The sequence below is a fragment of the Hermetia illucens genome, chromosome 5, assembly GCF_905115235.1.
Source record: "Hermetia illucens chromosome 5, iHerIll2.2.curated.20191125, whole genome shotgun sequence".
Classification (NCBI taxonomy): Eukaryota; Metazoa; Arthropoda; class Insecta; order Diptera; family Stratiomyidae; genus Hermetia; species Hermetia illucens.
The window spans coordinates 65,177,762-65,195,563 of record NC_051853.1 but is presented as its reverse complement, the minus strand read 5'-3'; the positions used below and the strand labels follow the sequence as shown (position 1 = coordinate 65,195,563).

At 42.1% G+C, this 17,802-nt stretch overlaps 4 protein-coding genes across 5 annotated transcripts in view; 1 reads left to right on the top strand and 3 right to left on the bottom strand.

The window, feature by feature from the left end:
- The window catches only part of LOC119656631 (cecropin-like peptide 1), a 57,438-nt gene extending 56,541 nt beyond the window's left edge, over positions 1-897 (top strand). Inside the window, exons 1-2 of one of the 2 annotated variants that reach the window (XM_038063072.1) lie at positions 456-601; positions 664-897. In XM_038063072.1, the coding sequence (XP_037919000.1) occupies positions 503-601; positions 664-774 (210 nt within the window). In that variant the 5' untranslated portion in view covers positions 456-502 and the 3' untranslated portion in view covers positions 775-897. Of the gene's footprint in view, positions 1-455; positions 602-663 lie in introns of those variants that run through there. The other variant, XM_038063071.1, reaches the window with a different exon arrangement.
- A 4,704-nt stretch (positions 898-5,601) lies between these two features.
- Positions 5,602-6,050, bottom strand: LOC119656629 (cecropin-like peptide 1). Its single transcript, XM_038063069.1, has 2 exons — positions 5,895-6,050; positions 5,602-5,834 (listed from the first exon to the last, which is right to left on the bottom strand). The coding sequence occupies exons 1-2, from the start codon at positions 5,991-5,993 to the stop codon at positions 5,724-5,726; spliced, it is 210 nt and encodes a 69-aa protein (XP_037918997.1). The 5' UTR covers positions 5,994-6,050; the 3' UTR covers positions 5,602-5,723.
- Positions 6,051-11,502: 5,452 nt separating this feature from the next.
- LOC119656618 (cecropin-like peptide 1) lies at positions 11,503-11,988 on the bottom strand. The gene is made up of 2 exons (XM_038063058.1): positions 11,805-11,988; positions 11,503-11,742 (listed from the first exon to the last, which is right to left on the bottom strand). The coding sequence occupies exons 1-2, from the start codon at positions 11,901-11,903 to the stop codon at positions 11,632-11,634; spliced, it is 210 nt and encodes a 69-aa protein (XP_037918986.1). The 5' UTR covers positions 11,904-11,988; the 3' UTR covers positions 11,503-11,631.
- Positions 11,989-17,290: 5,302 nt separating this feature from the next.
- Positions 17,291-17,755, bottom strand: LOC119656634 (cecropin-like peptide 1). The gene is made up of 2 exons (XM_038063074.1): positions 17,589-17,755; positions 17,291-17,526 (listed from the first exon to the last, which is right to left on the bottom strand). The coding sequence occupies exons 1-2, from the start codon at positions 17,685-17,687 to the stop codon at positions 17,416-17,418; spliced, it is 210 nt and encodes a 69-aa protein (XP_037919002.1). The 5' UTR covers positions 17,688-17,755; the 3' UTR covers positions 17,291-17,415.
- Positions 17,756-17,802: the final 47 nt, after the last annotated feature.

Genomic DNA, 17,802 nt, shown 5'->3' with positions numbered 1-17,802 from the left:
GTTTTAAGGGCAGTTGATTTACTTTATCTAAAGCTAGTGTTCTACCCCTGTGAAGACGTGTTTTACTATTTCCCTAGTACAATCCTCACAAAATTGAAGCCGTTCACTAAGGTAGCATAACCAGAGCCGTGAAGGGTCGTTAGGAAATTGACTTAGTCATCTTTGCTTAACTCAAAGATCTCAGAAGGTACATCCTCTCGTTTTTCTCCTTTCGTATGAGGCAGTTGATACATATCCCTAAAATGCAATAGGTTTTATATATGGAGAAATTAATACTGAAAAAAGTTACAAAATCTGCAATATTGTGGGACTAACCCAACATGATCGAGTCCCATCCAAAAGTGGGAATATACGAAAATTTGTTGAAATGGATTTTTAATTTTCCATTTTCTTATCATGTTCAACGTTCTATAAAAACACAAAATCAAATCGAAAATGTTATCAGTTCAGTTTGAATCTTCAAGCAGTTCATCTCAATCCATTCAAAATCCAAATTAACAAAATGAATTTCACAAAGCTTTTTGTTGTCTTCGCTGTTGTTCTTATCGCTTTCTCCGGTCAAAGTGAAGCCGGTTGGTGGAAGAGAGTCTTCAAGCCAGTGGTAAGTTGTGCTTGTCGTTTTATAGGATGATCCTGTGACTAAAAGTAACTCTTGTCTTTCAGGAACGGCTTGGTCAAAGGGTTCGTGATGCTGGTATTCAAGGACTCGAAATTGCACAACAAGGAGCCAATGTTCTGGCAACGGTTCGAGGTGGACCACCACAACAAGGATAAATGGAATGAAGACTGCAATTAATTGTTGTTGTTTGTTTGTTTATCGTATTAACTTATTTATTGGAAAAAGTGAGAACAAAATTATGTTTGGAAAATAAAATATGGTGTGGTTTATGAAAATGATATATTTTCTTTCACTTGAATTCAAAAGTTATTCAAAAAGGATAATCTACCGTAGTTGTAAAATGAAAAAAAGAATCTTTTGACCTTTCTATCCTAGATTTACTTCACTCGTGACGGATTAGTTCAAACGATTGGTAGATTTGGGCGATTTGTCAAGTATTCTTCACCTAACTGGCGAACTCAACTGACATAGTGATAAATTTGGTGATTGATGGTTATAGTGGAAAGATCCGGTCTCATCAGGTGATCAAGCACGGCTATTAATAACTGAAGTACGGCAGAGCTCACTTTGGCAGCCAAATCCTTACCCAGGCTTGCACTGTTACGGTTAGCGATTCTTTTCTTTATACATTCATTCTCTCATAGAAAACCTTCTTTTCCTTTCCTCCGAACGTCTTTGTTTTTTTCGCCCAAACCCTTTTTGCCCGATTTCGCCACATCAGTTACCTCAGAAATTACTTTTTGTTTTTCGAATCGATCCTCCTGATGGTCAAAAGGTAGTGTAGGTCCCAGAGCGAAACGTGGATTGGTACCCACGATGGAGCATAAAACCTGGGAAATGCCTGCTGAACCAACACCAAGCTCTACTACCAAACTCTATCTCCACTTCCACGTGGTGACGAACGAAAAGCTGCAGACGGAAAAGGATGAAGGCGAGTCCACCGCTCCCAAAACGGGACAAATTTTACCAACTGGTCCTCCAGATTGAGGGTTGGGCAGGGTTGACAAACCTACACGGAAAACTGGAAAACCGAAGTTACGAAGCAACAGCAAGAGCTTCGGACTAGACTGACAACGACGAACCCGACAACGAAAAATGAATATTGATTAGCGTATTTTCTTATGAAACGTGCGCTCCCTGTGCAGACCGATGCAGCCGATACCCTGTCGTAATATAGGGCTGATATAACGGCGTTGCAGGAGATACGGTGGATAGGGATTGGTTTCCTGGAGAAAGCCACTACACCATATATTATAGTTGCGATCCAGTAAAGCATGTGCCCAGTATACGTTTCCTAGCCAGCCAAAAAATGAAACCTGCTACTATCGTCGTTGAAAGCATAAGCAAACGAATATGCACTCTGCGCTTGCGAGGCAAATTTAGAAACGTAAGTCTCATTATCGTTCACGCCCCTACACAGGAGACTGCAGAGTCGGAGAAGGATACCTTCTATGAGGCAGTAGAACGAACCCTCGAAGCCTGTTCTAGGCATGATATCAAAACCATACTTGGGGATTTTAACATCCAAGTAGAAACGATACGTCGTCTCCCATAGCTTACATAAGGATACCAATGATAACGGAATACGGATTATTCGATTAGTAGTGTCACACAAATTGATTGTTGGAAGTACCTGGTTTGCACGGAAAGCGGTCCACAAACAAACGTTGGCTTCTACACACGGGACCACTTTCAACCAAATTGACCGCGTGTTGATCGAACGCCGCCACCTTTCAGCCTCGATGAATGTCAGAACATATAGGGGCGCTAATATAGACTCGGATCATTATCTCGTTGGCATGGTCCTCCGGGCTCGATAACAACACCACCCAGAATCCCCTCTGACAATCAGGTGAGAGTTAACTTTGAAATGGGGGGAAATGGATGCCGTGATAACTGCAGTCAACAGAGACCTTAGGGATGAAATATCAACAAATGGTCTTCACAATCACCTGGAAAACATTATCACTGATACGTCCACAAACATACTTGGCTCCAGTCGCAAAAAAAGTCGCAACGGCTGGTTTGACGATGAATGTAAGTTAGCAACGGAACGAAAGAATACTGTTTACCGAGTAATGTTGCATTCTCAAAGGACGCGGGCACATACGGAAAGTTATCACGAACTCCGTCCAGTGAAGAAGCGACTTCACAGACGGAAAGCCTGGGAGAACCAACAAAAATTCAATGATTGTGTTTCAGTCTCTTCCAATTCTGCATGTGAGCTTCTTCAAAATTACTTTTCTTCAGTTTTTACTCCCTTCTGCTTTGCCACCGTTCTTCCGATAACTTCCATATTTTTTCAGCCTATGCCTTTTCCATTCCTCTTCTGTCTCCTGCCATTGTCGAATTTCTTATCGACAATTCAGATAGTGGTTGTGGCCCCGACGGTCTTGCTAACACTTTTTTAAGGTTTTGTGTAAACACAAAACCTTATTAAAATCGGTTTACTGTCTGTCCGTCTGTCTGTCTGTCCGTCACACGCATTTTTCTCGGAGACGGTGATAGCGATTGACACCAAATTTGGTAGAAAGGTGGGAACTGTGAACGCTCACGCATATAGTGAGTTACATCCTTTTACGACGAATTTAAGGGGGGGTCCCCATACATGCAAAAGAGGGGTGTAAATTTTTTTTTCATCAAATATAGTCATGTGGGGTATCAAATTAAGTCGGGGAGTGCGGGGGGTTGAAAGTGGTCATTTTTTTAACGAACCCATTCTCAGAAACTACTTAACCGAAAAATCTGAAAAAAATCAAGGAGCTGCCACTATATGGTGCCTAGGCTCCGAAAAACCCTCCATACCGATACCTGTTCAAATAAAGTTAATAATAGTACATTACTATAATTTTTAGTAAGTGACAGGAAAACCTCCCTTAAGTTCACCCTAGAATCACAAGCACAGCAATCACAGCAATGTAGGCTACAGTATAGATCATGATCCTGCCAAATTTGGTGAAAATCACACTATTACTAACAAAGTTATACTAGGTCAAAACTGTCGCTCCTCTGAAAATTCAAGACTATGAATGTCAATATCACTTGAAAGTGGCTATTTTCTAGCTTCCGGTTTCCCGACTTGTTTTTAAATGTGAACGAAATACCTCTCTTCCCCTTTTGATAATTTGACAATTGGAAGACGACACGTATTATACCCCTACACTAAAAAGGCGATGCGACTTTAGTTGAAAACTACCGGCCCATATAACTTCTATGGTCCGTTTCTAAAATTCTAGAAAAATATCTCAAAGACTGCCTTTTGTCTTGCTTTGGACATCACATTGCGAAGGAGCAGCATGGGTTTCGACTCTCGACCGTAACTAATTTATTAGAATTTATCAACTTTGTTACTAAATCCATTAATGAATGGTAATATGTGCGTACAATTTACACTGATTTCTCTCAAGCGTTCGACTCCATTGATCAGATTCTGCTTCTCAAGAAGCTCAGTTCGTAGTATGTTCGTACTCTCCGGTTACGGTCCTGCATATATGGTAGAGCGAGCAGGGTCTCCTTCGCAGTGTTTCATCCTTGTGCGATTTCTTCTCGCCTTGTTTATTAATAATCTTCCTTCCTTTCCAGACGTTTTGAAAATACTTTCTATTATTGACTCGCCTACAGATCTTAATCACCTGCAATTGAATCTCGACACTCGGTCCCGTTGCAGTACGCGAAATAAGTTGGTACTTAATGTTAGTAATGTTTCAAGTTAGTTTCTTCCTTGCGATTTCCAGTTCCTAAATCCGTTTATTACTTGGATGGCCAACCAGTTTCAGTTATTTCCTCTTATAAGGATATCGGCCATAGAAAACTACAACTTTGAGACCGTTGATAACTTCTCCTATCTATACTGTTTCCACGGACACTTGGGTTCTTAGAAAGAAAAATTGCCAACCCTTGGCCGCGGTCCAAAAAGCATACTCCGAAGAATGGCTCCTTACATGAAGGTGGACGATTCCGTAGTCTACATATCGACGAAATCTATGACCGCCTCAGAATCAGCGAGAAAAGTCTATAAGGGCAATATCTATGGTAGGAAAAGAAGACGAGGCAGACCTTGCCTAAGATGGAACGATGGCCTAGGCTAGGACGCCAGACAGCTATTACGGATATCGAATTGGTGGACTTCTGCACAAAACCGGGATGTCTGCAGTTCCTTATTAAAACAGGCCAAGACCGGATACCGGTTGCAGCTTCTTTGATGATGATAATCCGCTCAGCTATTTTTAATTCATATAACAGTTGAACTTTTCCAACTGAATTGAACGTCCTTTACGTTTTGAAGTAAAGAATTTCGACTCGACACTCAAAAGAAGCGAGCGTGCTGCAATCTAGGCATTCGGCCGTATTGTAACTATCTGACACTCGTTGCATGACGCGAAAAGAAATCGACTTAATTCGAGTATAGTTCATAGGGCAGGGACATATGAGGAAAGAAGGGAGATGGTTAGTAAAAAAGAGAGTAGAAGACCGAGTGCGGGTAGACAAAATAAATAGGCTATTTAAGCAACAAAACCATACCTGCAGAATCGAATAGAAAAGTACGAAGTAGTCCACAAGGCTGTTAATGAGGGAACAAAGAGAACGAACCAACGGAGAGCTTCGTTGCAGAGGAGCAGATGGTTCAATATAAGAATGTGTTAGAAGTAGGCTTTCTCAAGATGACATTGTTATACTGTTGGTGGATCTATTTGCTAAGATGAGCTCAAACAGCTCCCTGACTATAAATAAACACGCACGATATGATCTTGGTGAGTCTAATGATGGCAGCAAAAAGATTGCTTCCAAAATTTATGTTTTCTTGGCTTAGGCGTTACATCGATCAATAACAAACTCAATTCGACTCGTCAGTCAGGCCAAAAAAGCTTAAGTACATAGTCTATAACAATCGCTTCAGTTTGAGATAATACATGAGGAAAGTAAATTTCGGTATGCATCTGCAGGCTGTTATTATATATCTTCCAAACTCACATAAACAAAAATATTTTTATAAACCACACCATCATTTATTTTCCAAACAATTTTATTCACACTCTCAAATAAATAAATTAAATATCATAAGTTAATAAAAATTAGAAAAAAATAACTGCACGCTTCATTCAAATTATCCTTGTTGGAGTGGTCCACCTCGAACCGTTGCCAGAACATTGGCTCCTTGTTGTGCAATTTGGAGTCCTTGAATACCAGCATCACGAACTCTTTGACCAAGTCGTTCCTGAAAGACAAGAGTTACTTTTAGTCACAAATATACTATCAGACGCTAAGCCCAACTTACCACTGGCTTGAAGACTCTCTTCCACCAACCAGCTTCACTTTGACCGGAGAAGACAATAAGAACAACAGCGAAGACAATAAAAAGCTTTGCGGAATTCATTTCGTTAATTTGATTTTAAATTGATTGTTGAATGGACTAAGATGAACTGCTTGAATATTCAAACTGAACTGATAACATTTTAAATTCGAGTTTATGCTTTTATAGAACGCCAGAACTGATAAGAAAGTGGAAAATTAAAAATCCATTTCAGTAATTTTTCAGACATTATTTGATGGGAATTTATCATGTTGGGGCGGACCCAAAATCTTTTGCCAGTATTAATTTTTCCAAGTCATCTGTATTACACAATTTTCAGAGATTAAAGAGACTATCAGGTAATGCATCTCAAATTAGTGGAAGTAGAATAGAGTGTAGTCTGTATCTTTAAGTTTGAACAAAATCGCTGATTGAATTTCCGTAGGACCTTGCTATCCTGGGAGACAACGAGTACAGTCTGTTTAGGAAGTTTACTAAGAAGATCTCTTTATATCTTTATATCTGACGACAACTGTAAATAAGTAATACATGTTCTCTTCCTGTTTCTATCAGTCTCATAAAGCAATTAAAAGTAGTACAACTGTAAAATTCCCAAAATAAAATATTCAGGTTGCCCTGATAATGTATCATAAGATGCTAGTCCCAAGCGAAGATAAAGAAGGAGGTTTTGAGGCAATGTATCTTAAGGTCACCCTCCATATTCAGCCCGGCTTGTCAGTTACACATGAACAATTCGCAGTTGACCGGCAGCCGGTACGTGGGTTGGATGCGGCTGGCTTTTCACTTTGGATTATTCAGGCGGCCGGTGATCAATTGAAAAACGATTCGGCCATCCGGCTGGCCAGGAAGGAGATAAGATAAACAGATACGTGTGGGCGTTGATGCACCCTGTCATCGGTCACTACACTGACCATATAGGTAGTGAACGAGAATTTGATCTACATCTTCATTGCTGGTAAACATTTTTGATGAATGCTCAAACACAAAAATATTGTAAAATTGGGTCCTAACGCTTTTCCCCTTGATACATGGACGGTATGAAGACGACAGTAAATTAGTCAGAGTCAAACAAATACGTGTCTGCACGCTTAATATTGGTACCCTCACTGGAAATACGGAGGAACTGGCAAGAGGATGATGTGGTGCCAAAAGCTGCGACGTAGAACGCGAAAACCGTACAAATAGCTATAAACTTTTTACGATTTTTTTTACGATCCGGAGGGGATTTTACACCAGCAAAGGATTGATGTGCAGGTAGCCGGCGCCTTTATTGAAAAGGTGGGGGGGGGGGGGCGACCGTAATTCTCTCGAAAATTTTAGTACCGAAAGAAACCATTAGCGAGAAAGAAGGACACATGTCCGTGGAGCAAAGAATTATTATTAAGTTTTTGGACAGGGAGGAGGTTTTGACCGATAATTTGGAACGAATGCGGGCATAGTTCAGAGAAAATACGTTTTCAAGGACCTGCGTATTTGCGGGTGGTAAGAAATTCTCTAGAGGCGTGAGGAAGTCGAGAATCTGAGGCATGATCGCTTTCCATGGACGAGTGTTACCTTGAAAAACATTGATCTTGCGAGCCACAAGCTCATAGAGCCAAATGGGCGAATGTCAGTATTCGAAATTGTTGAGGAAGCCAACAGGGCTATGGGAGTGTCCACGATTTGACAGATGACTTGGAATTTCGAAAAGTCTCCGCTAGATGTGTGCTACAACTTTTATTGGAAGAGCACAAGCGGCATCGATTGGAAGTTTCTCAAGAACTGTGCAGACGATTCCAGAAGGATAGAAAAGCGGTTTTTAATGAAATCGTTACGTGCGACGAAACTTGCATACACCATTATACATCCGAGTCAAAACAGGCCAGTATGTAGTGGAAAAAGAGGGGTAACAGGGCGCACTCCAAGGTGAGATTGTTAGCTTGCAAGTTAATGGCAACTGTGCTTTTTATCGATTTTCTCCATGATCGAAATGCTGGATGCGGCGAATTTGCAATTTCATTGATTTTTATCTTTTTGGATGAATAAAAGAAGCACTTGGAGGAAAGCGATTGACAAGGAGTCAGCAGTGAAGCCTTTCCTGCGCTAATGGCTTCAAAAAAGTCCAAAGGCAGGAATAAAAAAACCTCCAATTCGGTAGGAAAATGCATTTCCTTGGTGGGAGAAAAAGTAGAAAAATATTACGTTTTTGTAAATGAGATATAATAAACAAAATAATTTTTAAAAAATTAATGCCGTTTATTTCTGATATTTTTATAGCCCACGCACTCAATACACGTATAGTGTCTCCACTGCCATCTCTGAGCGTCTCGCTGACCAGCTAATTGCGAGATTCATTCCTTCGCCGCACGCGCACTACTGCGCAGTAGGCGGAAGAGGGTTCATACTTCTATAGTTGGAACAGTAAAACGTAAATCGACTGCGTCCTCATAGGACGCCGGCATTTTATTACCGTCACCACATCAAACTGAAAATACGATCAACAAAGCGCCCTATACAAGCCCCGGGACCATCGAGCGTGATAAGTAATTCATCAACCAAGATTCTTGGATTTGGAACGACGACGTCCCAATGATGGTCCGTGAGAAGAAATGAATTGTTATATGTCCTCCATCGGTCAAATACTGACCAATTGGCAAATTTCAAAGAATGCCAACCGGGAAGAAAAGAAAGGCATTTCTGTTACGATTCATTGCAAAAATCTTTATGATAAACTGAACACTCAGAATGGCGAGGGAGATCTGTATCGACTTGCCAAAACCTGACACCAACCCACGAACTGACTTCTGTTAAATTAATGATAAGAATGGCGGTAATACTTTGAGCAGATTTCCACGGACAAATTTGCTCATCCTCCACTTCCATAACCACTGCCGACATCTACAGCGATTCTACTTGTCAGGGCTACAGAAATAGAAGCAAAAATTATGGAAATAAAATGGGGAGAAGAAACCAGACCTGACAATATCGCAGTCGATCTCTGCAAAGCTGCCCATACCATGAAGACTTTTGAACGTATTTTGAACAACCACATTCGCAAAAAACCATGAATGAAGCAGAATTTGTTAAGAACTGCGGAACTGCTGACGCAATATACGCTGCCCAGTTACTCATGAGGAAAAACTGTGAAAAGCATCGCCCTCTTTATATTGCATTTCTGAATTATCTAGCGTCCCGTGCCTTCCTCTATGCAGGTTATGTTTTGCTATCCTATCGTCTCATAAGACCACTGATCTCGTTCATGTATATTAATGTATATTAATTTGGTCTGAGACAAAATTTAAATAAAACCGATTTTTTGACGGTCGATCCCAATCAAACAGACACTATCCCTGTCAGTGGTAGTAACCTGTCCCGAACTGAGGGATTCTCGGATCTCGGATCAATACTATCAGCCAATGATGACCCGTTTCATGAAATTGTTTTACTGGCGTTCGTTCTAATCGAGGCAACAACGAACGTCTCATATCCAGACTCTACAGCAATGTCTTCCGCCCGGCGTTTGGTTTTAAAAGCTAGCCAGCTATAAATGGCAATTAACAATTAGCGCCCCAGGATAACCAGCAGGTTAAACGCAACATTTTCGCCTCTATTAGTCATGATCAAATCCAAAATGGTGACAATAGCAGAGATTGGTCTGAATACCAAAATAGATTCAAAAGATTAAAGTCAATAACACAGGACAAGCACCGGTAGGTGATGAAAGAAAGGAAATCGTTGGTAACAAATAGAATGAAAGGCTCAGTGTGGAGATAGAGGAAAGAAAAGGAACACTTTACCTACAGAATCGATTAGACAAATAGTCGGAAATCAGAAGTTTGTTGCTTAGGTATGGGGATTTCTATGGATTTCTCATTCAAGAAAATTTGAGTGTACCTAGCCCGTGGTTTACATGTATTGAGTAAGTTAGACTTAGAACACAGTAAATTTATCGGAAAGGCACGATCTTGATCTAGCATAAGTTTGTTAGTAATAGTAGGGTTGCCACCAAACTTTGCATCCATTTAATACGTCACATGACAATGTTTGGTAAAACAAAATTTAATACTTCGCTTTTGCGTGTACCCCCCCTGACCACTTAGAATACAGTAAAACAATGTGATCCAATGTTTTGCAAGTTGTTCACAATTCTAACCTCTCCATCAATTTTCGTGTCAATAGACAATACTCTTTCCGGGAAAAGTACGTGTGATAGACGGGTAGACAGGCAGAGGAACAACGAATCGATTTGTCTACCAAACCTTAAGTAGGAAAATAGGGAAAGCAATTTTGGGCATAAAAATCTTGGGAATGGTGCAAAATATTTTAGGATTACACACAACCAGACACCTTCAATGAAGAAGAAAAGGAAGTTTTCTATGAAAATCCGAACGTTTGAGAAGGGGCTTACTAAAGTTGACGTTGTAAGTGGTATCGTGGACCTATTGGCCAAGTTGAGCTCTGATAGCGCAATGGCTATAGGCTTGCTTGACCACGCGATAAGAAAATATGATCCTGACGAGTATAACAATGGCAGAGACAATGCAGACCTCGGAAATTTACGCCACTATGTCATCAGCGCTACATTGTTCATTAACAAAGCTTTTTAGAACGGTTTGAACTAGCCTATCATGCGCAAGTATATCGAGGACAGAAAGTTCAAAGGATACTTTTTCATTTTGAACTACATACCAAACTCAGAATATCCCTTTTGTACAACTTACAATCATATTCGAAAGAAAGTAAATCGTTTTCACAAATCACACCAACGTTTATTTTTCCAACAATTTTGTTCTCACACTTTCCAATAAATAAATTAAATATCATAAATTAATACAAATTCGTAAAAATTAATTGCACTCTTCATTCCATTTATCCTTGTTGTGGTGGTCCATCTCGAACCGTTGCCAGAACATTGGCTCCTTGTTGTGCAATTGCGATTCCTTGAATACCGGCAACACGAACAATTTGCCCCGTTTTTAGGCGCGGGAGACACGCCTTTATGCCTTTATCCTTCTCCGTCTGCAGCTTGTCGTTAAGAAGGTGTTCCCAGCGGTCATCACGTGGAGGTGGAGATAGAGTTAGGTAGTAGGGCTGTTGGTGTTGGTTCAGCAGGCGTTTCCCAGGTTTTATGCTCTATCGTGGGTACCACTCTACGTTTCGCCCTAGGATCTATGCTATCCTTTGACCACCAGGAGGATCGATTAGAAAAACAAAAACTAGTATCTGATGTAACTGATAAGACGCAATTGGCAAAAAAGAGTTTGGGCAAAAAGTAAAGATCTTCGGAGGAAATGAAGGTTTTCTATGAGAAAATGAATGTGTAAAGAAAAGGATCATTAATCGTGACAATGCAAGCCTGGGGTAGCATTTGTCTGCCAAAGTGAGCTCTGACAGTACTTCAGTTCAGTTCTCACTATAATCTCAATCATGAAATTTGTCACAATGTCAGTTGAGTTCGCTAGTTAGGTGAAGAATACTTGAAAGCTCGTCCAAATCCACCGTTTGAGCTAATTCGTCACGAGTGAAGTAAATCAAGGATAGAAAGGAGAACATCCTTTTTGAATAACTTACGAATTCAAGTGAAAGAAATATATCGTTCTCAAAAACCACATCAAATTTTATTTTCTAAACATAATTTTGCTCCCACTCTTTCCAATAAATAAATTAATACCATAAGTTAATACAAACAAACAACAACGATTAACTGCACTCTTCATTCCATTTATCCTTGTTGTGGTGGTCCACCTCGAACCGTTGCCAGAACATTGGCTCCTTGTTGTGCAATTTCGAGTCCTTGAATACCAGCATCACGAACTCGTTGACCAAGTCGTTCCTAAAAGACAAGAGTTACTTTTAGCCATAAGATCATCTTATGAAACGTTAAGCCTAACTTACCACTGGCTTGAAGACTCTCTTCCACCAACCAGCTTCACTTTGACCGGAGAAGGCAATAAGAACAACGGCGAAGACAACAAAAAGCTTTGTGAAATTCATTTTGTTAATTTGGATTTTAAATTGATTGTTGAATGGATGGAAATGAACTGCTTGAAGATTCAAACTGAACTGATAGCATTTTAAATTTGATTCTGTGCTTTTATAGAACGCTAGACCTGATAAGAAAGTGGAAATTTAAAAATCCATTTTAGTAATTTTTGAGACCTTATTTGACGGGACTTTATCATGTTGGGGCAGACCCACAATGCCGTGGATTTTGGAACTTTTTTCAATATTGATTTTTCCAAGTCATGCCTATCGCAAAATTACAAGGGATATCAAGACTTTCAGTAAGTAATCTTTAAGAAAGGGAACTAAAGTTGAGTATTGTTTCCTGAGAGCTTTAAGTCTGAACAAAACCCACAATCAACAGGTTACACCTCGGACAGCCGCGACAATTTTTAGGAGTTTAACTAAGAAAATAAAAAACATGTTTCCACCCATACTATCTCTTTTAAACTAAAGATAAAATTCTTAGGTCAGTGAAAGAAATAAATAAAGTATAATTGGAGTTATTCATATATGATAAATCCTGACCAAGAAAACGCATTCATTCTCTTTATAAAACAAAGCCTCAGAGAACTGCTAGGGCGTTCACCTCAGTCAACGCGATAGGACGAACCCCGGTCCTATCAAGAAATAAGGACCCTTGTCACATGTACCGAATAGGGACGTAGTTAGTTAGTTACTTTAGTTTAGTGGAGGGAACCGTAGCTCGAAACACTCAGACCTTTATTAGGCCCATTGTACTATCCCCGGAGATCGCAAATTCATTGGCCTCTTGCCAACGGCGTTTGCAGGCTTTTGCGAATCTGGAAACATTCGCGAGAGACAGAGAATGCGCAGACTCCTTACCAAGGTATCTTTGTCTGGGGACTGAGAAGGCCGAGCAGGTGCATACGAAGTGCAGGGCCGTCTCTTCTTCCTCCTCGTATTGGCTGCATATAAACAAGACCACCACTCTGATTTTTTCCATTTGGTAGTTAAAGGGGCAGTGTCCCACTAAAAGCTCTACTAGGGTTTTCATGTCCGACTTCTTCAGGGGCAACAAAAATGCCACTCTAGCGGCCTCGGGTTCCTTCAGAAAGCTTTTCGGCTGCCGCCAGAAGTTCAAATTTCTCCATTGGGCTAGGTGAATCCTTACCATTTCCACCGTCAGGCTTGACTTGGGAGAAAATGGCGGATGCCAAAGGCTGGTTCTGCCCCCACCATTGTGGATTCAGAACGTTGGCGAGCCAGTATGTCAGCTGCCTCAGTACCAGCGATGTTTGAGTGCCCTGGCGCCCACATCAGGAATGTTTCGTCCAGTCGGCCAAGTTTTAGCAGCACCTTATGACAACTTCACACCACCCGGCGCGATATATCGTTGATGTCTAGTGCTGATAATGCTGCCCGACTGTTGGATCAGATTCGAATGGTGCGACCCCCCCATTTTTGCCACAAACATTCTTCTACTGCCAATAAAGTGGCATATCTCTCCGTCTGGAATATGGTCGTCATTTTTCCGAGAAGTCGAGCCAGTTCCATAATCAGATTTCCGGAGAACATCCCTGTACCCGTTTCCGTTTGCTTGACTGACCCGTCGGTGAAGATTATTAAGTCCGTAATGCCTAATGACTCGTGGCCCTTTAACGACCGTTCTTGTCTTTTGGTGATTACGACAATGTATGTCTTTTCGAAGAGGAATCTGGAAACCATATGATCGGCGAGCACCAGAGCCACGTGATGTTTGTCAAGAAATTTCCAGATAGGCCCATGACCGTATGATTGGCCTGCTTTCCACGCGTCAATAGTATCAAGGATATATGCGTTATTAGCTGCCATTCGTTTCATCTCTAAATGAATGCAGGGTAAATTTACAATAGCTCCGAGTGCCATGCTCAGCGTACTACTCATCGTCCGACCAAGATGTGGATCTTTCTGAATCCACGGTTCAGATAAAGATGCCGTGGGCTGCACGTCCCTTTCGATGGTTTTAGGAGCCGACACCTACAATGTTACGGTCCCAAGCCCGTAGTAGAACCGGTAGCCCGTTTGTTTCCGAACCTACTTGATATCCGGTTCATGAACACCGATAGTGAGGAAAGTTCCCTGCCTATCGGCATCCAGCTGGAGGTGTTGAGATTATTCTGGCCTCCAAGTTGCTCCTGGGCCTCAGCACCATGAGTTTCCTCCTAAGTAACCGGTAGGATTGGTGTCGCCATACAAGATCGATCCATCGAGACTTGACTGCAAATGAACCCTAGCCGTTGCCGACTGAGCCTCCTTTGCAGCGATTTGAGCCGAAGAGTTAGGATAGGCAGAAAATTGCTGCCGCTTTGGTTTGTCCTTAGTGACAGATGTCCCGGACGATCCTGTCCCTTTACCATTGGCATAACCCGGGGGTTGTGTTTTCCCCGAAGGCGGTTTTCCCGGAGACGGTTTGCCAGGAGATGATTTGCCCGAATACGATTTGCCTGGAAGCGGTGTGCCCGAAAGCTTTTTGCGCGAAGTCTGTTTGCCTTTAGGCGGTTTGCTCCCGAAAACGGACGGTTATCCGCAGGTATGATTTAACCTCATCAGGTGGCGCCAATTGGAACCCGGGATCAGGAATGCTGATTGGTGCAGCTTCGGCCCGTCCGCTAAAAACTGGATCCCAATAGTTTAGATTCCCACTTGAATGAGTGGCGAATCTGAGTCTAGACTCAGGGTTACTCCTTCATTCAGGTTTGGATCGTCATGATCAAATTGCGGTTATTTTTTTTTTTGTTTTTTTAGGTTTCTAGTTTCTTTATATTTGGTTGCCATAGCCTTTGTTTTACCTAGGAAAATAAGTCGATCTCCGCAGAGCACCTTTTTTCCGAGACAAGGCTAGTTGAGACTGGGGACCGCCTGGTATCCAGAGTTCACGGTTCATGGCCACATCTTAACCTCTGTGACTATTCAGCCCTCGGCACGGTAGGCACACCTAGGCTTGAGGTTTTGGTTACAGCTTAGTTTCAAGTGTCAGCTTTGGTGTCCCGGAGGTGTTCATTGAGGGAGCATCATCATCAGAACGTAAGTAAATTAGTCCGAACCAAATAAACTCGTTTCTGCACGCTAAAGATTGGTATGCTCACTGTAAACATGGAGAAACTGGCAAAAGCCCTTCGGAAGAGTCGCATTGATTACCGCGCTCTACAAACAACTCAATGATGATGTACATGAAGCTGCGATACACCATGCGAACGAGCTGAAAATGGCTTTGAACTTCTCTGTTTTAGTAGCCAGCGCACTTAACATGGCGTCGGCACTGCCATCTCTGAGGACTTTCGTAACACCATTAAAGCTCATTATTATATCAGCTGTTGGTCAAAGGGTAGTATAGGTTCCAGGGCGAAACGTGGATTGGTACCCACGATGGAGCATAAAACCTGGAAAACGCCTGCTGAACCAACACCAATAGCTTTACTACCAAACCCGATCTCCACCTCCATGTGGTGACCGCTGGGAGCTCTTTCTTAATAAAGAGCTGCAGATGGAGAAGGATGGAGGCGAGTCTCCCGCGCCCAAAAACGGAAGAAATTGTACCCGTCTTCCAGGTTGGGGGTTGGGTAGGGCTGACAACCCTACACGGAAAACAATTTGTTACGAAGCCACACCAGGAGCCTTGGACTGGATCGATAACGCAACGACAAAGGAATTACGATTTGCACATTTTCTCATGGAACGTGCGCTCCCTGTACAGAGGTGGAGCTGCTCAGCAGCTAGCCGATACCCTGTCCCAATATAGGGCTGATGTAACAGCAGGATCCTACAGGATGGTTCAGCGGGGAAAGTCTATAAGGGCAATATCTATCGTAGAAAAAGAAAAGAAAGCAGACCCTGCCTAAGATGGAGCGATGGCGTAGGTCAGGTCGCTAGACTGCCTTTAGGGATATTGAATTGGTGGACCTCGGCGCAAAACCGAGATGTCTGGAGTTCCTTATTAAGGCAGGCCTAGACCGGTTGTTGCGCCGTTGATGATGATGAAGTGCTTTTATATCATTCTGGCGAGTTGTTATTCGCGTATGCCCCCTTCGACACCTATAGCACAATAAAATGGTGCCTATTCACTTTATTCGAACTGTTCTTAATTCTAACCTCTCCACCAAATTTCGTGTTAATAGACAGTACTGTTTCCGAGAAAGTGCATGTGACAAACAATTAGAAGGACAGAGGAACAAAGAACCGATTTTAATGAAATCTCGTTTTCCGCCAGACCTAAAAAAGTAGTCACAAAAATAATTGGCGAGGAGAAATTAGGGAAGCAGTTTTCCGCAAAACCTTCTTGGAAGAGGGGCAAAATATTTGACTGTTACACATAACCGAAGACCTTCGATAAAGGGGGGGGGGGGGGGGGGGGAGAAGAGTTTTCTATGGAAATCTGAACGTTTGAGCAGGGGCTTACTAAAGGTGATGTTGTACGTGGCATCGTGGACCTATTAGCCAGAGTGATAGCCCAATGGCTATAGGCAACTATGCTTAACACGTGACTTCTAGTGAGTACAACAACGCAACCATATCAGCGGCGCTGCTTTGTTCGATAACAAGGTTTTTCACAAAGGCAGTTGAATTTGCAGGCTAATGCATACTTAACAGATTATCCACATCTATCACCCGCTTGAACTTGGTGCTCAGAGGTGGCGGCGAGGAAGATGGGGCGCCAACCCTATCGGCCAAACCAAAACCAAGTGGCCGAGGAGAACCTCCATAGTGGTGGCACCGGAAGACGCTGTGATCACTTTGGTTTGCCGGCCGTGATTCAGTAGGCGAATGCTCCAAAGGCCTAATTAGGGCGATCAGACCCGAGTCTGCACGGGGACTCATCTGAAGTGGCAAATTGGTCACGAAACCTTACCAGGGGTATACTGGTACCATGGGAACCGGGAAAGCCCCTGGACTCACATACTTCGAGTGAACTCCTGTTGTATGTGAGGACAGCTCGGTTATTCGCGGTTGGCCCCCCTAGTGGGAGTTTCATGGTGGTTGCGGTTATGCTCAAACGAGAAGAGACCTTCGGGCCTCGACGTGGTGTTGCGTATCAACACGGGTGCCGTACACCATAGTTCGGTAGAGATTTAGGTAATTCTTGCATCCACCAGTATGAATACTAAGCCATGCACTTGGTATAGACCGGTACCGTTGTTGCTTGTCTCAGCTGATTGTGGTCAGAAAAACAATCCGTGTCTGAAGAGGACCGTAGGATTAAGTCTCACGACAAGTGCCTACATAAAACACCATGGGCTTCACACCCGTTTGAACTAGTCCCATATGCGTAAAAATTGAGGACAGAGAGGTCAAAGGATACTTTTTCATTTAGCAAATCCATACCAAATTCAGAATATCCCTTTTTGTACAGGTTATAATCATATCCGAAAGGAAGTAAATCGTTTTCACAAATCACACCAACGTTTATTTTCCAAACTTTTTCTCTCTCACACTTTCCAATAAATAAATTAAATATCATAAATTAATACAAATTCGAAAAAATTAATTGCACTCTTCATTCCAGTTATCCTTGTTGGGGCGGTCCACCGCGAACCGTTGCCAAAACATTGGCTCCTTGTTGTGCAATTTGGAGTCCTTGAATACCAGCATCACGAACTCGTTGACCAAGTCGTTCCTGAAAGACAAGAGTTACTTTTAGTCACAGGATAATCCCATAAAATGTTAACCACAACTTACCACTGGCTTGAAGACTCTCTTCCACCAACCAGCTTCACTTTGACCAGAGAACGCCACAATAAGAATAGTGAAAACAACGAAAAGCTTTGTGAAATTCATTTTGTTAATTTTGGTTGTCAATTGATTGTTGAATGAGTTGAGATGAGCTACTTGAAGATTCAAGCTGAACTGATAACAACAGCGATTCAATTCTGTGCTTTTATAGAATGCCAGA

Coding starts and splice junctions, on each gene's coding strand:
- LOC119656629 (XM_038063069.1), bottom strand. CDS start 5,993: ATGAATTCCGCAAAGCTTTTTATTGTCTTCGCTGTTGTTCTTATTGTC. Junction 5,835..5,894: donor AGAGAGTCTTCAAGCCAGTG/GTAAGTTGGGCT, acceptor CTTGTCTTTCAG/GAACGACTTGGTCAAAGAGT.
- LOC119656618 (XM_038063058.1), bottom strand. CDS start 11,903: ATGAATTTCACAAAGCTTTTTGTTGTCTTCGCCGTTGTTCTTATTGCC. Junction 11,743..11,804: donor AGAGAGTCTTCAAGCCAGTG/GTAAGTTAGGCT, acceptor CTTGTCTTTTAG/GAACGACTTGGTCAACGAGT.
- LOC119656634 (XM_038063074.1), bottom strand. CDS start 17,687: ATGAATTTCACAAAGCTTTTCGTTGTTTTCACTATTCTTATTGTGGCG. Junction 17,527..17,588: donor AGAGAGTCTTCAAGCCAGTG/GTAAGTTGTGGT, acceptor CTTGTCTTTCAG/GAACGACTTGGTCAACGAGT.